Genomic DNA, 14776 nt, shown 5'->3' with positions numbered 1-14776 from the left:
ACTATAAATCACTTGCTGCTGGAGAAGGCCAACATACCACTTCCCTGCATCTCACAGGCAGCATTCCTGATTCTCACAGCTTTGCTCCTGGGGAATCTAGATAGGCATCCCAGAAATGAGGATCAGGATATGTCCACTTACCTAACCTTTTGTTCTTGTTTTTCAGTGTTAACAACCGGCAATTGGGCCTCTCCCAGATTATAAGAAAAATAAAAAATGCTAACAAAGTCTTGTACTACCCACTGAAATTTCCTACCCAGCCCATCATGCCCAGACCATATTTAGCCTCTCCTCATCAGCTCACAGGACAGGCAGGAGGTTCCACCCCAAGCATGCCAGTCACACCGAGCACAGCACTGATCCTTCTTTGTGGGAATAGCTACAAACCTATTGCATGTTCCCAGCAGGTATGACATGGCATGGATCAGCAGGAATAACTCAACCCATGCAATAATCCCTGTTGCCTGCCAGTTTTTACAGGCTGGTGTGGGGGCAGGCTTCCCAGCACCAGCACTGGGTGTGGACCAGAGCAACTCCAGTAGCGCTGAGTAGTTATCAAACACTGAAATGGGGTTTGCCTGGAAACCTCTGCAACACACCCCAGATGACATGGATTGAAAGGGTGTTGAAACTCCTTTTTTTCTCCTTCAAGTTCCTTCCTTTCCCTTTGACTTTAAAAGGGAATTCAGAATGCACACAAAGTCATCTGCTGTCAAAAGTCAGCTGGTAAAAAATATAAAAATAAATTACATTACAACAACTAAGTACACATTTGTGTTAAGGTGACCAAAACCTGAGAAAAGCTGTTTTGATGGAATTCCGTACAAGAACTGAACACTCAGCACTGCTGCAAAGCTGCAGCATATTCCTACAACAGGCTACTCTGATCTTCTACCCATTGTCTGCAGCAAGCCCCAGTCCTTTGTTCTGTAGCAAGATCTCAGCCTAATTAATTCCACAGTCACTTGCGGGTAAGCCAGCGCCAGCCTGGCTGCGCTGCAGAAGAGCGGGAAGGAATATGAAAGGGAGGGAGTGAGAGTAGCTGTCCTGAGCAGGGTGGGCAGGAACAAATAGACTGACAGAAAAAACAAAAGAGACACAAAAAGATATCAAAAAAAGTACTGTATCTCTTTCAGCATTTTCTAAGTCTAGCAGCTCTCTAGAACTGATTTATTAAGGTTTAATTTAAGACTTTTCACCATTAGTACGGCCGAAGTCTTGAAGTTCAAGAAAATCATAAATCTTGTGCTATTCCAGATGTTGCTTCATTAAGAAATGAACCCCTGAAGTTTGGCTGTCCTGTAAGCCTCATCTCAACATTAACATCAGAACTGGCTCCAAATTACATGCCTTCCTGAGTGCCAGTTCCTTTCTTTGACAAATGCTTTGTCAAACGCACGAGGTCACCTTTTATTACTGCAGTCTTGTAGCCAGGGTAAGAAGAGCTAAAACTGTTAGTGCTCTTCAGAAATTTGGGGTTAGACTGCCTGCACAGCTGGTAAACATTCACCACAGCCAGCAATTTCTGTCACAACATGGGCAGGGTCGGTATATTTAAATTACGTGACAGAGATACAGGATGTGTTAGGGAGTGGAAACAAAAACAAAAAGAACCCCAAGCATTTCAAATATCACGTCCATCCAGGAGGTTAAAAAAAAAAAAAGGCAGTTGTTTGACATATACACAAAAAATTACTGATATGAAAACTCAATAGCAAGCCTTGGAAAGCTAAGAATGTTTAAAAGAGATTTCAATACGGAATTACCTTCCTGAAGGATCATTGTTAGTTCTAGCAATGCTACAAACTATTTATGGTAAGCTGAAATCAGATTCCTGTAACTGATACATTTTATCTTAAGGGTGATAATAAACATGAACTGCATGTACATTTCCTGTAGTGAAAAAGAATCCATGCCAGACAAAAACTCAAAACTACCTGAGTTCCCATGTCAGTACTGGTCTTAATCCATTCTCTGTTTCCTAGACCACTGCTTTAAAAGGCTTTAGCTGGTACATAACAGCCCCGAATCAGTAAAACCAGTAGTATCTAGGCTCACTAAACAAGAAGCCTTGTGACACCACACTTGATTATTTCAAACATCAGATTATTTACTGTTTGCAGGCAGAGGACAGTTCTTCACATGGGAAGTTGCAGGTGCTCTTCCCAAAAGAGCCATCCCCTTCCTTGATGCCCCTCACCCAGAAACTGCCCCTGTTCTTTCACTTGTGTCCTGATAGTCAGGAGACTCCATCACCACACTCGGTGTGTGCAAGCAGGCACCAGGGCAGCTGCAGCAGGACAAGCCAACAGCTCCCCTTTGCCTCCTCTTTAACAGAAAGATTTTTCAAGTCTGTGAAGGCTCAGAGCGGTAACCACTGACTCTTTATCAGACAACTTGCAGAGGGAGGAAGGAAAAAAATTAGTTTGGGATCTCTCGCATAGCTGAGGAAGCCATGAAATCAAATAGTAGTAGATGTTTGCTCTGGTCTGGCAGTATTTCTGGATACCTCTGACCACAGGGACTTGTTGAGACCTTCAGAACCCTTCAGAACCCATTAGAAGCTAAGAGTCATTCCAAAGCCTTGGCTGAAGGAAATTTAGAACAGATTTTCTGCCCTCTGCAAGTTAGGCCTTGTGGGTCCCTAAACCCCCTTCAATCTGTTCAGTGGAAACAAAATGATGCAGTAGCTTCGATATTGCCACTTCTGACCCAACTACCGCAATGAGTACAATAACTCAAGATTTTCATTGATTTGGGACTAGGTAGAAGCCAGTCAGCCAGGAACTAACACTGACAAGAGAAATCCTGTCAGTTGCAGAGAAAAAAAGAAGCATCAGCATTTCTAAAGTCTCTTTGCAGAGGCCAGCCAACTGGAGAATATGCAGAAACAAATGAGATTACAGGCACAAATGGGAGTAGATAAGGGTGGCACAGTTCTTATTTTGGGAAGGACCTTGTCAGAGGGATCCCTTCAAAGTAATTAATAGCTGTATTCTGAAGTCCATTTAAAATGTACACCGATCCTCTACCCCAAGAAATATTATTCTGCAAAATGTGCCAAATTCATCATCACTATTATCACAAAGAAATTTATTTGTTTTATCATTTCTGGCTACTTGCAGATACCAGCAATAATCCCACGAGGCAATACCAGAGACTAAAGCACATGTTACTGCACAGAACAATTTAACTTGATTAACCCAGTAGAACACCCAGGAAAAGAAGAAAAAGTTTCTTTTAAGAGGAAGGTTTTCTACCAGGCTAAGAAGCTGAATCAAATGAAGGTCTGCCCAGAAAAGTGCCAGAACTGCAATAAAAGCAAGGAGAAGGAAGACCAGTTAAGCACAGACATCTCCCCTTGCAGGAGCAAGGAACACCAGTCATAGACCAAACCAATCCAAGTTCAGACACCCTTGCCCCTGGACCATTTGGGTCTTCTGGCTTCAGCTCCACTTTTTTTTTTTGGCAGGGACAATTTGCTAGAGGCTCAGCCAAATTGGCATGAGAATGTTTGAACCAGTGGCAAATAGGTAAAACTATTGCCATAACACTTTGGAAAGAAGATGACTCAACCCAAATCAAGTGGGAAGTTGAGAGCCAAGCAAACAGCATTGCAGGAAAACAAGGCATCTGGAGCATAAAAGCAGTCACAACAGGAATTCCCTTGTGACTAGACACAAAATATTATTACATAATTGCTCCAAGTGATTAAAATGCAGCCATAAACTAACCACTTCCCTCTTATGCCAACCCCAAGAGGTGGAATGATCTGGAACATTGCAAGTGCACACAGAGGGATGCTGTGCCATCAACCTCTGCAATTTAATCAAGCCCAGTCCTTGTCCATCACCAGCTCCATTATACAAATCAGCATGCAGAACAGCAAACAACCCCACCACTTAATGCAATCAAACACAGAGGATGGGTCATCCTAGTAACGGAATGAAAAAACCAACAACCATCAACCCTGTAACTAAGAGCTTCCATGAAAACGTTGTCCCAAGATAACAACTGGCTTTGCAGATGGTCAGAAGATGCAGGCACTAAGGAAACTAGTGAGAGAGTTAGAAAAGTCCCTGCTGAATACACATACCAGCTTCCTGCTAAGCTTCATTGCTACATATGTTTAGTTATCACAATATTGCTCATTGTGTTAATGCTAATAATTTACCCGAAGCACCACTTTGCAAATGCCTAAAAGGAGATCTCAGGCTTCCCCACAGGAAAAAAAAAATATAAAGAGTGTTTCTCAGCACCCTTCCTTTGGACACAGGTGAGATGATACATGGAACCATTTAAAAGACTTTTTTCTAGCCTTTTGACTAAGAGCTGGTTTAGGATGTACATCTCAAGAAATGCACGTGCACTCTGTTTATAACAGTATGGTGATGTTGATGTTCTGATAAAGAATAGATGAAAATCTTCAAGGAATAATTTAGCAGTGAAAAAGCCTTGCAAGTGAATTGTGCTAAAGGAAGATATTTATGTACAATCCAAGCTAAAGACCAAGATTTATGTGCCAAGTCAGGACATTAGCTCAGAAGGGTGATTTAACATGGCCACTGGAATCCCTGTGGTTAAATTATGCATCTGACCTCTTCACTACATGTATCCCAGCAGTGTTAAATAATAAGCACTATGTCCTTTATTACCATTTCCAGTTCTAATGACTGGCAGCACTATAAAAAGCACCGTTCCCAGTGACTCAGTCAAGCAGGTCAGGATAATGACAGTGTCTGACACAGCAATGCCAGTCTTCAAGAAAGGTGTAAGGCCACTGCTGGCTCCAGCAAACACTCAGAGAAGTGGGGCTAAACAAAGCACCAAGCAGGGCTGGAAATAGCAAGACCTCCACTCCATCAATCCCAAGCATGACGTAGTCTGGGAGAAAATAGGCACCAGGGAAGGGAGAGCTGAGAAAGCCTGGACAGGGATACAGCATCTGATGAAGGGTGTACCATTAGAAGAGAGGCTGTGGAGACAGTGGAACTTAACACAGTTTAAGGACAGCTGTCCTATCCCTGAGGAATGGGGGGAGCAGTGATGTCTCATATGTATGTACATCAAATGTGCTTTGTGCTAAAGAACCAGAATTGTTTCATTGTTTCTGAATACAAGGCAATGATGGAGCATCCAGCAGCTGTTAGCTCAGACCACTGAAGGTAAGTACAAGAGGATTTACTTGCCAAACAAAAGTACATTTTTTATTAATATACTTTTGGCTCTCTTTATGATATTTCAATATAACCCCTGGCTACTACACAGATGAGCATATATTAGACTAAGATTTAATAAAACTCTATTTAGAAAGATGAGAACATTGCATAATACGTTACAGAAATAAATGTATTTTTGAGGAGAGTTAAGGGTGATCTGAACATCCAGTCTCTTGAATTCATCCAGAGCAGCTCTTTCTCACAAAGGACAGTAAGATGCATGTAAGAGGAGTCAGCAGTTACAAGAATTGCTCCCACAGTATGAGAGCTCCTGGGGATTGATAAGAAATGAAGTCCAAATCAAGCTATGATGATGTTCTGTCTGGGTTTTTCCTCTCTTTCTCCATTAGAATAAAAACAGGCAGCACCCCCACCCAGAAAACCCCCAAAACAAAAACAAAGCACAAACTAAAGAGGAATCTTGACCTCAAGAAAACAATCTAATTATAATTACATGGGATTACAAATCAAAGCAAAAAAGCTGCCAGGCTTTTGGAAGTGAGCATACAAAAAAAAAAAAAAAAAAAACCAAACAAAAAAACTCCACACTGGAAAAACCCATAGTCTCAAAAGATGATTATTATTCTTTCTAATAGAAAACAAGACAGCAGGGGCCACAGATGTTTGTTTATCCCTTAAAATTGATCTGCCCTTTACAGCAAGTTCTTCCAAAGAACACTTTTTTTATTATCTCTAAAGAAGCATGCAAGACAGCAAACTAACTCTCCCTTGACCTTTTGTGGCCAACTTGACGATGACCTTCAAAAGATTCAAACATTTCCAAAATTTTTTTTTTTAAGTTTAGACTAAAAAAATATTCAAGATAATTTTTTCATGCTCAAACTTCAGTGTTAAGCCCTCAAATATATAAATAGCTCAGTCTCTGTATATAAACAGAAGAAAATCTGAACTTCTTAAATGTCTAATTTTCTTATGCATTTTTGTATCACAACCCAATCAGATCCAACATGTGCCTATGTTTCTCTCATGAAAGGAATGTAGCTGGGCTACCTTCCTTTTTAATCCATCCTGGATTCAAGGTATTGAGGGATTTGCTTTTTCCCTGTTGCACACTCTTTCAAGGGACACAAAGAGAAACCGAAATGATTTTCAATGACTCAATATAAGTGCGTGCTGGCTGACCAAAGCACAATTATGTTGCTCATCTGACTGTTGCCTCAATTCTTTATCCCAGCTAGATAAACACAGTTAAGCTAAAACACTGCTCCTAGGCAGGAAGTAATTTTTGCTGATCATTTTTGCTGAGGGGGGTCTTGAGATTAAGGGAACTTCTTCCCCAGTGTAACCATTTCATTTTACATTTCCAGGAGCTCCAGCTGCCTGTTAGTATCAATAAGGCCCATCTGCAGCCAGTGGGGCTTTTGCAGGGCTGATACTATAAACAAGCAAAAGCTTTCAGGTGAAAAGGGAAGGTGATTTTTTGATATGACCTACTCAGCAAATACAAAGCAAGAGCAGAAAGCGGCACAGTCTCTTCACTAGAAATTTTCCGCTTTAGTCATTACATGGGGAAACACAAAACCCAGCAGCGTGCACTTTCTGATTCTGGAGTAAAACAACTCGTGTGAGACATTTCTTTAATTCCTCTGCCAAGACAGTTTTCAAGAGAATAAGTACATAACCAGAAGAATTCAAGAGAACTTTTGGCTTATTTTACACACAACAGTCACCATTTCTTCTGCTTCCCCAAAAATCAACCTGGTTTGCGGCTTGTAGGGCTGCTTCAATATACTCGCACAAAGATCAAGCAGAGCCCTCTCCTCAACCCTTTTCCCTTATCATCTGGGGCACATGCCTCCAGCATCTTTCCCACAGACACCCAGAGACAGCAGGACAGTACTAGGAACTCAAAGAGACACACAGGATCCCGTTTCAGGTCATAACTTTGCAGCTTAGCGCTGCAACCAGTGTGCGGGTACAAATCCACAGGCAGGACACCTGGTGCGACACCCCGGGAGGGAAAGGGCTGCGCGGGTGTGGGACTGGCTTTCTCCGGGTGGGAGGTTCACCCACGGGGACTTGACTGACCCAGCTACAGCACGCAAGGACAGATCCGCATCGTGCCCAGCTGCTCCCCTTGCCTTGGAAAGAGCGGGTGCCGAGAGGGTCCGCGAGGGCTGGACAGGGAGGGGGGCCCAGGGAAGTCGCCTTTCTCACCTTGCTCACGACGTTTTGGACGAGGCCGGCTCGGATGCGGTAGTGCCACTCGCGGCAGCTGCACTCGCTGGCGTTGCCCCCCGCGGGGGTGGGCAGCCCGGGCGGGGGGAAGATGCTCCCGTTGCCGCTGTGGTTGGCGTGGATCGGCGCCAGGGTCCCGCTCCAGTTGCCCTGCCCGTCCGCTTCCCGGCACCAGAAGTCGGGCTGGTCCAGGAGGAAGGAGTCCGAGAACTTGCTGAAGCCGATGACGAGCGCCGGGACCCAGGTGAGCAGCACCAGGGTCCGCTGGTACCGGCCGCCCAGCCCCCCAAGGAAGGGTAGCACCGAGCCGTCGTAGTCGAGGAGCAGGGGGCTGCAGGCGGCGGCGGGCGGCGGCACCGGCAGCGCCTGGATCTCGGCCCCGGCGGCGTTGGCGGGGGGAGGCCCTGGGGGGGCGGCGGCGCCCCCCCCCACGGCCCCCGGCACCGAGCCGTTCTCCTCGGGCAGCGGCCGGCCCCCGCCGCCCGCCTCACGGCGTCGGTCTATCGCCATCCAGCCGCCCGGAGAGGCTCACATAGGGGGGGCCGGGGCAGCCCCGGCTCCCTCGCGAGTCCTTGCCTCCCTCCGCTCCGCGCACACACTCACACACCTTGCAACGTAAGATATTGCACACACGCTCCCAGCCGGACCCGGCAGGAGACGGACGGGGGAGGGAGAGAGGGAGGAGGGGAGGAAGGACAGGGGTGAAGAAAGGGGGAGGCACCGAGGGAGCCCCTCGCTCTCTCCGTTCCTCACCCGCAGCCTGCGGCCACGAACCGCTGCAGCTGCCGCCGGTGCCCCCCCGCTCCTCGCCTGTGCGTCAAGCTGCACTCATCCCAGCTCTCCCTTCCCCCTTCCGAGAGGCACCGCCGAAAAGCGAAGGAAGGATCCAGCCGGATCCGAGCATACGATGGGCCAAAGGAGAGGAAGGGAGAAGGCGGGGAGGTTGGAAGAGAAAAGAGAAAAAAAGAAAAAACCCAGCCGCCCTGAGAACCAAACCCTGCAACAACAAACCAAGCAAAACCGGTGCAGCAAGGCACCGAACACGCCTCCTCTCCCGGTTTTGGTGAGGAGGGGGAGGAGGGACAAGAGGGAAGGCAAAGGAAGGAGGGGAAAATAACAGCTCCCGACGCGGCTTCCCCGCTTCCCGCACAGCTAAGGGCTCCCCCCAGGCCGCGGCAGCAGCGGTGGCGGCAGCCCCCAGCACCTCCCCGCCGACCCTTCGCAGCCCCGCGTCCCGTACATCTGGCTCTGCAGCAAGGGGCCCCGCCGGCCCCTCCGCGGCCCGGGCTGCGGACGCGGTCACCGCCGCCGCCACCGCCGTGCGCCTCCCGCGGCAGCCCGCTCGCCGCGCCGTGCCGCCGGCCGCACCTCCAGAGGCGGGCGGACAAACCCTCCCGGCTCCTCGCCCTCCGCCTCCCGGCAGCCCCCACCTGCCGCTCCCCGCTCCGCTCCGCCCCGCCGTGCCGGGCGGCCGCACCTGTTCCCGCCGCGCCGCCGGCCCGGCCCGGCCCCCGCCAGGGACCCGCCGCCGCCGGGGGCGGGACGGCGCCGCGGGGCGGGGTGGGCGCGGGGCGGCTTGGCGGGGGCTCCGCGCCGCCCCGCGGCCGCGCCGCGCTCCGGCGGGCCGGGGCAGGTAGGGCCGCGGGGCGGGCAGGGCGAGGGCTGGGGAAGAGGAGGAGGAGGCGGCGCTCGGGCTCCGCAGCGCGCCCGCTCCGTATCAATTATTTACACGGTATGTGTGCCTTTAACAACGCAGCGCGGCTGCAGCGGGCTGGGCGGGAGCGCACCGCATCGCCGAGCCGCAGGAGCACCCTGTGTGGCTGAGACTCGGAGGCAAGAGCCGAAAGGTGAAGGGGGCATTTCTGAGACTCAGAGGGCGGCGAGGAGACGTGCCTGCATCTCTTCAGTCAGCCTGTCACATCAGTACACACTTTGAAGAAAATCATATCCTGTTAGTACCTGACGTTAATTGTAAAACAGGCATTTCAAATTTGTGAAGGTTATTTTTATGTTAAGCTAAATTTACTTCAGCGTGTAAGTGACTCAGACTATTTTCATCGTAGAGCACAGCCCGTGCATTACTGAACTGTGCAGTTATTTTTTCCTTTGTAAGAAGGGAAGGAGAGGAAACAGATCAATATACGCTTGTACACGTGAACACAGTTAGTGAGCAGAAAATGCTTGTGTGCATTAGAAGAGGATGGGTGTCATTGCCAAATATAAATGGAAGAGCAAGTTGTTGATGGAATTTCACGTACTTGATCTCGTCTATGCTAGCAAATTATTGTACACCATTAATGCCTTAGATCTTTCTCCCTTTAGCTCTTTGTCTTACAGAGGATACCAGAAAGGTTTCACATCTACACCACTTCAGTGTGTCTCTGTGTCCCTTTTGTGGGGCTTCCCTGGATCTGCTCTGAAGAACACTCAGTACTTCAGAGGCCCTACAGCCTCTCCAGGTGACACTTTATCCTCCTCTCTGAATATTCCTTGCTGAAATGTGAATGTGGTGGTCCCTGCCAAGGGAAGTCTTCTCTTTCTGTGTTGCAGTGTCCTTTTACATCTGATGGCTGCTATCACGTCCCTGTGCCATGTTTTCTTTAAGATGACCAGCTGCAATTTGTCTGCTTCTGCCGCAGTCTCTTTGGCCACTGATTGCCTGCAGCTCTTTGGTCTCTCCTCAGCTGCTGTCTGCAGCCCGTGCTGAGCAGTGCCCCAGCCTCTGTGTGTGCAGGGGGTAACCCTGCCTGCAAAAGCAATTCCCCTCCTTGTATTTCAGTAATTTTCAGCTCTTTGCTTTCCAAGAACCTTAGGGTAATTTTGAATTCTTATGTCATCCTCCAATCTGTTTACAGTTGCTCCCCAGTTAATGCCATCTCTGAAGGCTGCTAACGAAACACCCCCTTTGGAACACTATTTATAATCCACCCTCTTGCTTGTAAAACACTGACAACTGCTGTTTCCAAACTTCTGTACCCCCTGCCTAAATTTTTCAGATTAGCTGAACTCCCTTCCTCATAAGCATGTGCATAGAGCCTAATCAAGGCACAGATGAGTGGAGTCCACTCTCCCCTCTTCCATAACATGCTCTGCTCCTCATTGCCAAGGGAAATTTGCCCATATTGTCCCAGTTTCTAGTTGACAAGTTCATATTAATAGTTGCTTACCCTATTGTTTTGTTCTACCTGTCTACAAATTGTGTGTCTATTTGTACTAGATGCTTTCTGGGGTGAAAAACTGGCTTATTTATTTATTTTCAAATGCCACTTTTAAAGACAGGCATCAGTTTGCTTATTTCTTGCCCTTATTTATTCCCTGTATTCTCAAAGATAAACATGAGTGTTTCCAATGCTGTTTGAGCCACTTCCTTCACTACCCTGGCATAAAGTGCAGCCAGACTGTTGCTTTGAACATCTTGATGTTACCTATTCTTGTATTCTTGTTCTGCCCCAGCCTGGGCTGAAGCCTTATTCCCTTGTCATTAATGTGCATCACATCAGTCACCTGATCAAACGTGACCTCTTTTAGCTGAGACTGGTGCAAAGAAGACCCGAGGCAATCTGAGCCCTCTCTGGCATCAGTCAATAGCTTTTTCTATCTGATGAGTAATCCACTTGCTCTTGACTTCCTCTTACCACTGATGGTTTCTCATTACTTGGGATGCTCTTGCTAGTGAAGTTTTATTTGTTGTATTGGCTTTTTTTGTGTTTGTCCTTATCCATTCTTGCCAAGCAGCATTTCTGCACTCATCCCATGGAAAGATCTGCTTTCTCTGTGCTTGTTTTTTTGTGACCTCATGATTAGCCCAATTGCCTGCTTCCTGATGTACCTAAAATTCTTCTGCAATGTGATTATTTGTGGTCTTCTAGAAACTCCCAGCTTCCACTCACTGTCTTTTCCCAATAATGGGAAAAGGCCTCATCATGGCTTGGGACTGGCAAGTCCAAATGTTGAGGGGAAGAGAATTTTAGGAATGGAGGCCTCAAGTGTAAGTTCTGAGGACAGAGAAATTTGACTGAAGAAAGCAAAGAATTGAAAATTGAGGAGAAATGGGAAGGAAAAGAAGAGCCCTTAGAGAAGCAAGTAGATGTAGTAGGTCTGTAGAAAGAGAATAAAGTTATCCAGTACAATGAAAAGTGTGTAATGAGAGGTTACAACCCTTACTCAAACTGATCAAACATTTTCATCCCAAGCACCTTTTCTGGGCTGCTTCTACATCCTGAGTTTTTGTTTGGAACAGAAAAATTTCAAAGGTAGCATTTTCCTGAGGGTTACATATTTTGCGTAGTAGAAGTTCTGCCCTTGAAACAGTGATCCTCAAGAGACTGTTTCTGAGTAGAAGAAGGTTGCAGACAAAAGGGAAAGAAAACACATTTCTAGGAGCTAAGAAATAAATTTTTGATGAAATAAGTACTACTGAAGCAAAACATTAAGGGAAAAAATGATTCAAAAAAGAGAAATGCCTTCACATATTCCTGTGAAAACTGTTTTTGGTTTAAATGAGGAAATGAAAATTGTTTTAAAGGAATATTTCAGATGGGTGGTAGACCCTACATAAGAACAAATGCTGAAGTTAAGCATCAAGACTCTCTCTCCTGAGCAAGGTTTCATGAGGAGCTACATTTTGTGATCAAGCAGGGTTTCTCCAGCAGTGCCTTTTTGACCTGAGAGAGAAGAACCAGGATTGGGGTAATCCTTCACAGGAACACAAAAAGATACAGTTTAAAACATAAGCTGTATTCAAGAAGAAAACAAATCAATGTATTTTGTTTATTTATCCACTTTCACTGAGTTATATTAGAAAATTTGTGCACCATTTTTATGACCTGGGTCATCGACAGTTTGCAGTGGAGGAACAGAGAAGGTGACCATGACCTACTCTGACAGGAGCAGTTTGATTGTCCTGTTGCAGAACAAACATCCTGTCTATTGGCACCTGCTGCAGCTCAAGAGGGTTTCAAGCCAGGACACAGAGAAATATTATCATGTTTACACAAAGGAAGGAAAAAAAAAATCGAGCTCCATTAGCCCTGGTGTTAACATTTTCACATTGTTGTAAGGCCAGCCATAGTACTTTGAAGAACTCCTGGCATAAATTTCTGTTTTATGTGGAATTTGCAGCAACTTCATTCCATAGCAACAACCTTAGCTATATTTTATTGTTTTATGGGATGCATGCTTCATTGCCTTTTTTGTCTAAAGGAATCTTTTACTGTAGAGGTGGAATTATGACAGTGTAATAAACCAAAGCTACTTGGTACAAAGTTTGATTAATAAACTTACATATTGGAATGAAGACTATTTAAATGCTGGAGAAAAGCATGGCGTCTTCATAGGATCATATGAAAATTCAATTTGAAAAGGATCAGGAGGTCTCTAGTCTCACCAAGCAGGGTTGGCTATGGGGTTGGATCTGGACATGCAGTGCTTTATCAAAATGCTATAAGGGATTTTTTGGCTCAAGAGGGTCAGTTGAGTATTGTCAGAGCTGGATGTGAGGTAAGATAAACCAAAAGAAAGAATAATGAGCTGAAAGTGGTAAAAGGGGCTAAGCCACCTGGGGAACAGCTAGAAAAGCCTGTGCTTATTTCAGTGTGCTCTCCTATGATCCTGATAGAACCAACAATGCCTGACTTCCACTGTTGTTCTGATGTCAGCAAACATTGGTGAAACTCACTGGCAAAATGTTCTGTCCCTCCTGTTGCTGATTCAAAAAAGATGGCAACCAATTATTTGTATCATTTACTCTGCTGCCAGAGGTATGTACCCCATATAGGGAGGGATGAAGCAAGAGAAGAGTTCCCATCCCATCTCCTACAGATGTGAGCACATGGAAGAATGTGGATGACTTTGTGTATTATCCTAAAACCAGAGAAAATTATTTGTACACTAATTATTGGGAAAAATCGTATGTGTTGCAAAGTCAAGCAATGTGACATTGGTAAATGCTGTAACTAAGATTGCTTGGGCAATGTCAATTTGTGCCCTAGATTTGGTGCACATACATTCTGATGCAAAATTTATTGAATAGTGCATTATGCTACAACCTATAATTACATAATCACTGACAATTTTTCTTGCAGATCTCCTGTTTTGTTCAGTTAAAAATAAAAGTAAATTAAAAAAAAATAGATGCTCACCTAAGAAGCTTGATTCTCAACAGTTAAAATACCTTTGAGTATCTGTGTCTTAATGAGAAGCATTTCAATACTTTGTTTTCTCCTTGTTTGGTATGGAGCCTCATGACTTATTTAATTTACTATCTTCCACCCTGCTTTCAAAAACTAATGATTAATGCTCTTATGGGACTTAAAATTCTCCCCTTTGAAGTATCCAAGTGCTTCACAACTACTGATGCATTTATTTTCATGGTGTCTCTGTAAGGGGAAGGTTTATTACCTTCTTTTGATATTGGTAATCTCAGAGGCAGATAGGTTAAGGTACAATCCTTGATGTTTTGGGTACTTGCAGCTGTTTAACATTCTAGAGTACAGTGCAACATTTTGCATTTTTGAAGCCCAGATCCTATTGGCAACTGTGATTGTGCAGTGTTTTTGCAAATCAAATTCCAGAGTCTCAAGGCATGGACTCACAAAATTAGACAAATGCAACTGGAATAGCATCATACTATGCTTTGAGGAAGAGAGAAAAGCCTGAGATCACTCCTGGGCAAAGTGATGGAGCAGCTGGTATAGCACTGGATTAATAAAGAATTAAAACTAGGTAAGATAATTTGAGTTAGTTAATCTGACTTAAGGTTTAAGTTTAAGGAAAGTAAACTTGGTTCTACTACCTTTTTTTTTTTAGAAGTTTATGAATTTGTCTAACAAAAACAATGGTACTGATGTGGACTCTGAATGACTATACAGCAAGATAGAGATTCACAACCTGGACCAAGCTGTTCTCACTGGTGCCATCAGAGAATTTACCTCCACCAGCTGCTCTGACCATTTCTAGCTAGAAATTGTTTCCCCTTCCAACCTGCCTTCAGGGCAGTTCCTGCATGGATCCCCTGCTTTACAGTCATGTAGATCAGTGAGGTTCACACTGAACAGCAACTTGAATTGCATAACCTTGTCCTGATAATTTTCCTTGAGGGGGGTTCAGGAGCTCTCTCAGATACCTCTATACCTGTCAGCAGCCAGCCAGTTGACTTTCTAAGTGACGAACTTCATTTTCTGGAGAAGCAGTGACTCTTCATGCAGTCTCCCACCTCACTTGTGAGTCACCTGCCTCTACAATTAACGAGGCAGTGCTGTACTGGGAACAGCTGGCTTCCCAGTAAGGTGACCCACATGTAAAGCAGGTCTATCCTGTTCACTCCATAAAGCAAACACTCGGTGGACAAAAAGGTAGTC

General features: G+C 45.5%; 1 protein-coding gene across 3 annotated transcripts in view; it reads right to left on the bottom strand.

The window, feature by feature from the left end:
* Window positions 1-8699, bottom strand: part of SLC22A23 (solute carrier family 22 member 23) — a 109594-nt gene extending 100895 nt beyond the window's left edge. The window contains exon 1 of one of the 3 annotated variants that reach the window (XM_066558919.1): window positions 7398-8699. In XM_066558919.1, the coding sequence (XP_066415016.1) occupies window positions 7398-7928 (531 nt within the window). In that variant the 5' untranslated portion in view covers window positions 7929-8699. The remainder of the gene's footprint in view (window positions 1-7397) is intronic. The other 2 variants (XM_066558904.1, XM_066558912.1) reach the window with 2 other exon arrangements.
* Between the last annotated feature and the right edge of the window lie 6077 nt (window positions 8700-14776).

This window comes from Molothrus aeneus, chromosome 1 (genome assembly GCF_037042795.1).
Source record: "Molothrus aeneus isolate 106 chromosome 1, BPBGC_Maene_1.0, whole genome shotgun sequence".
NCBI lineage: Eukaryota > Metazoa > Chordata > Aves > Passeriformes > Icteridae > Molothrus > Molothrus aeneus.
The sequence above is the reverse complement of the archived record's forward strand: the minus strand, read 5'-3'. Positions and strand labels throughout refer to the sequence as shown.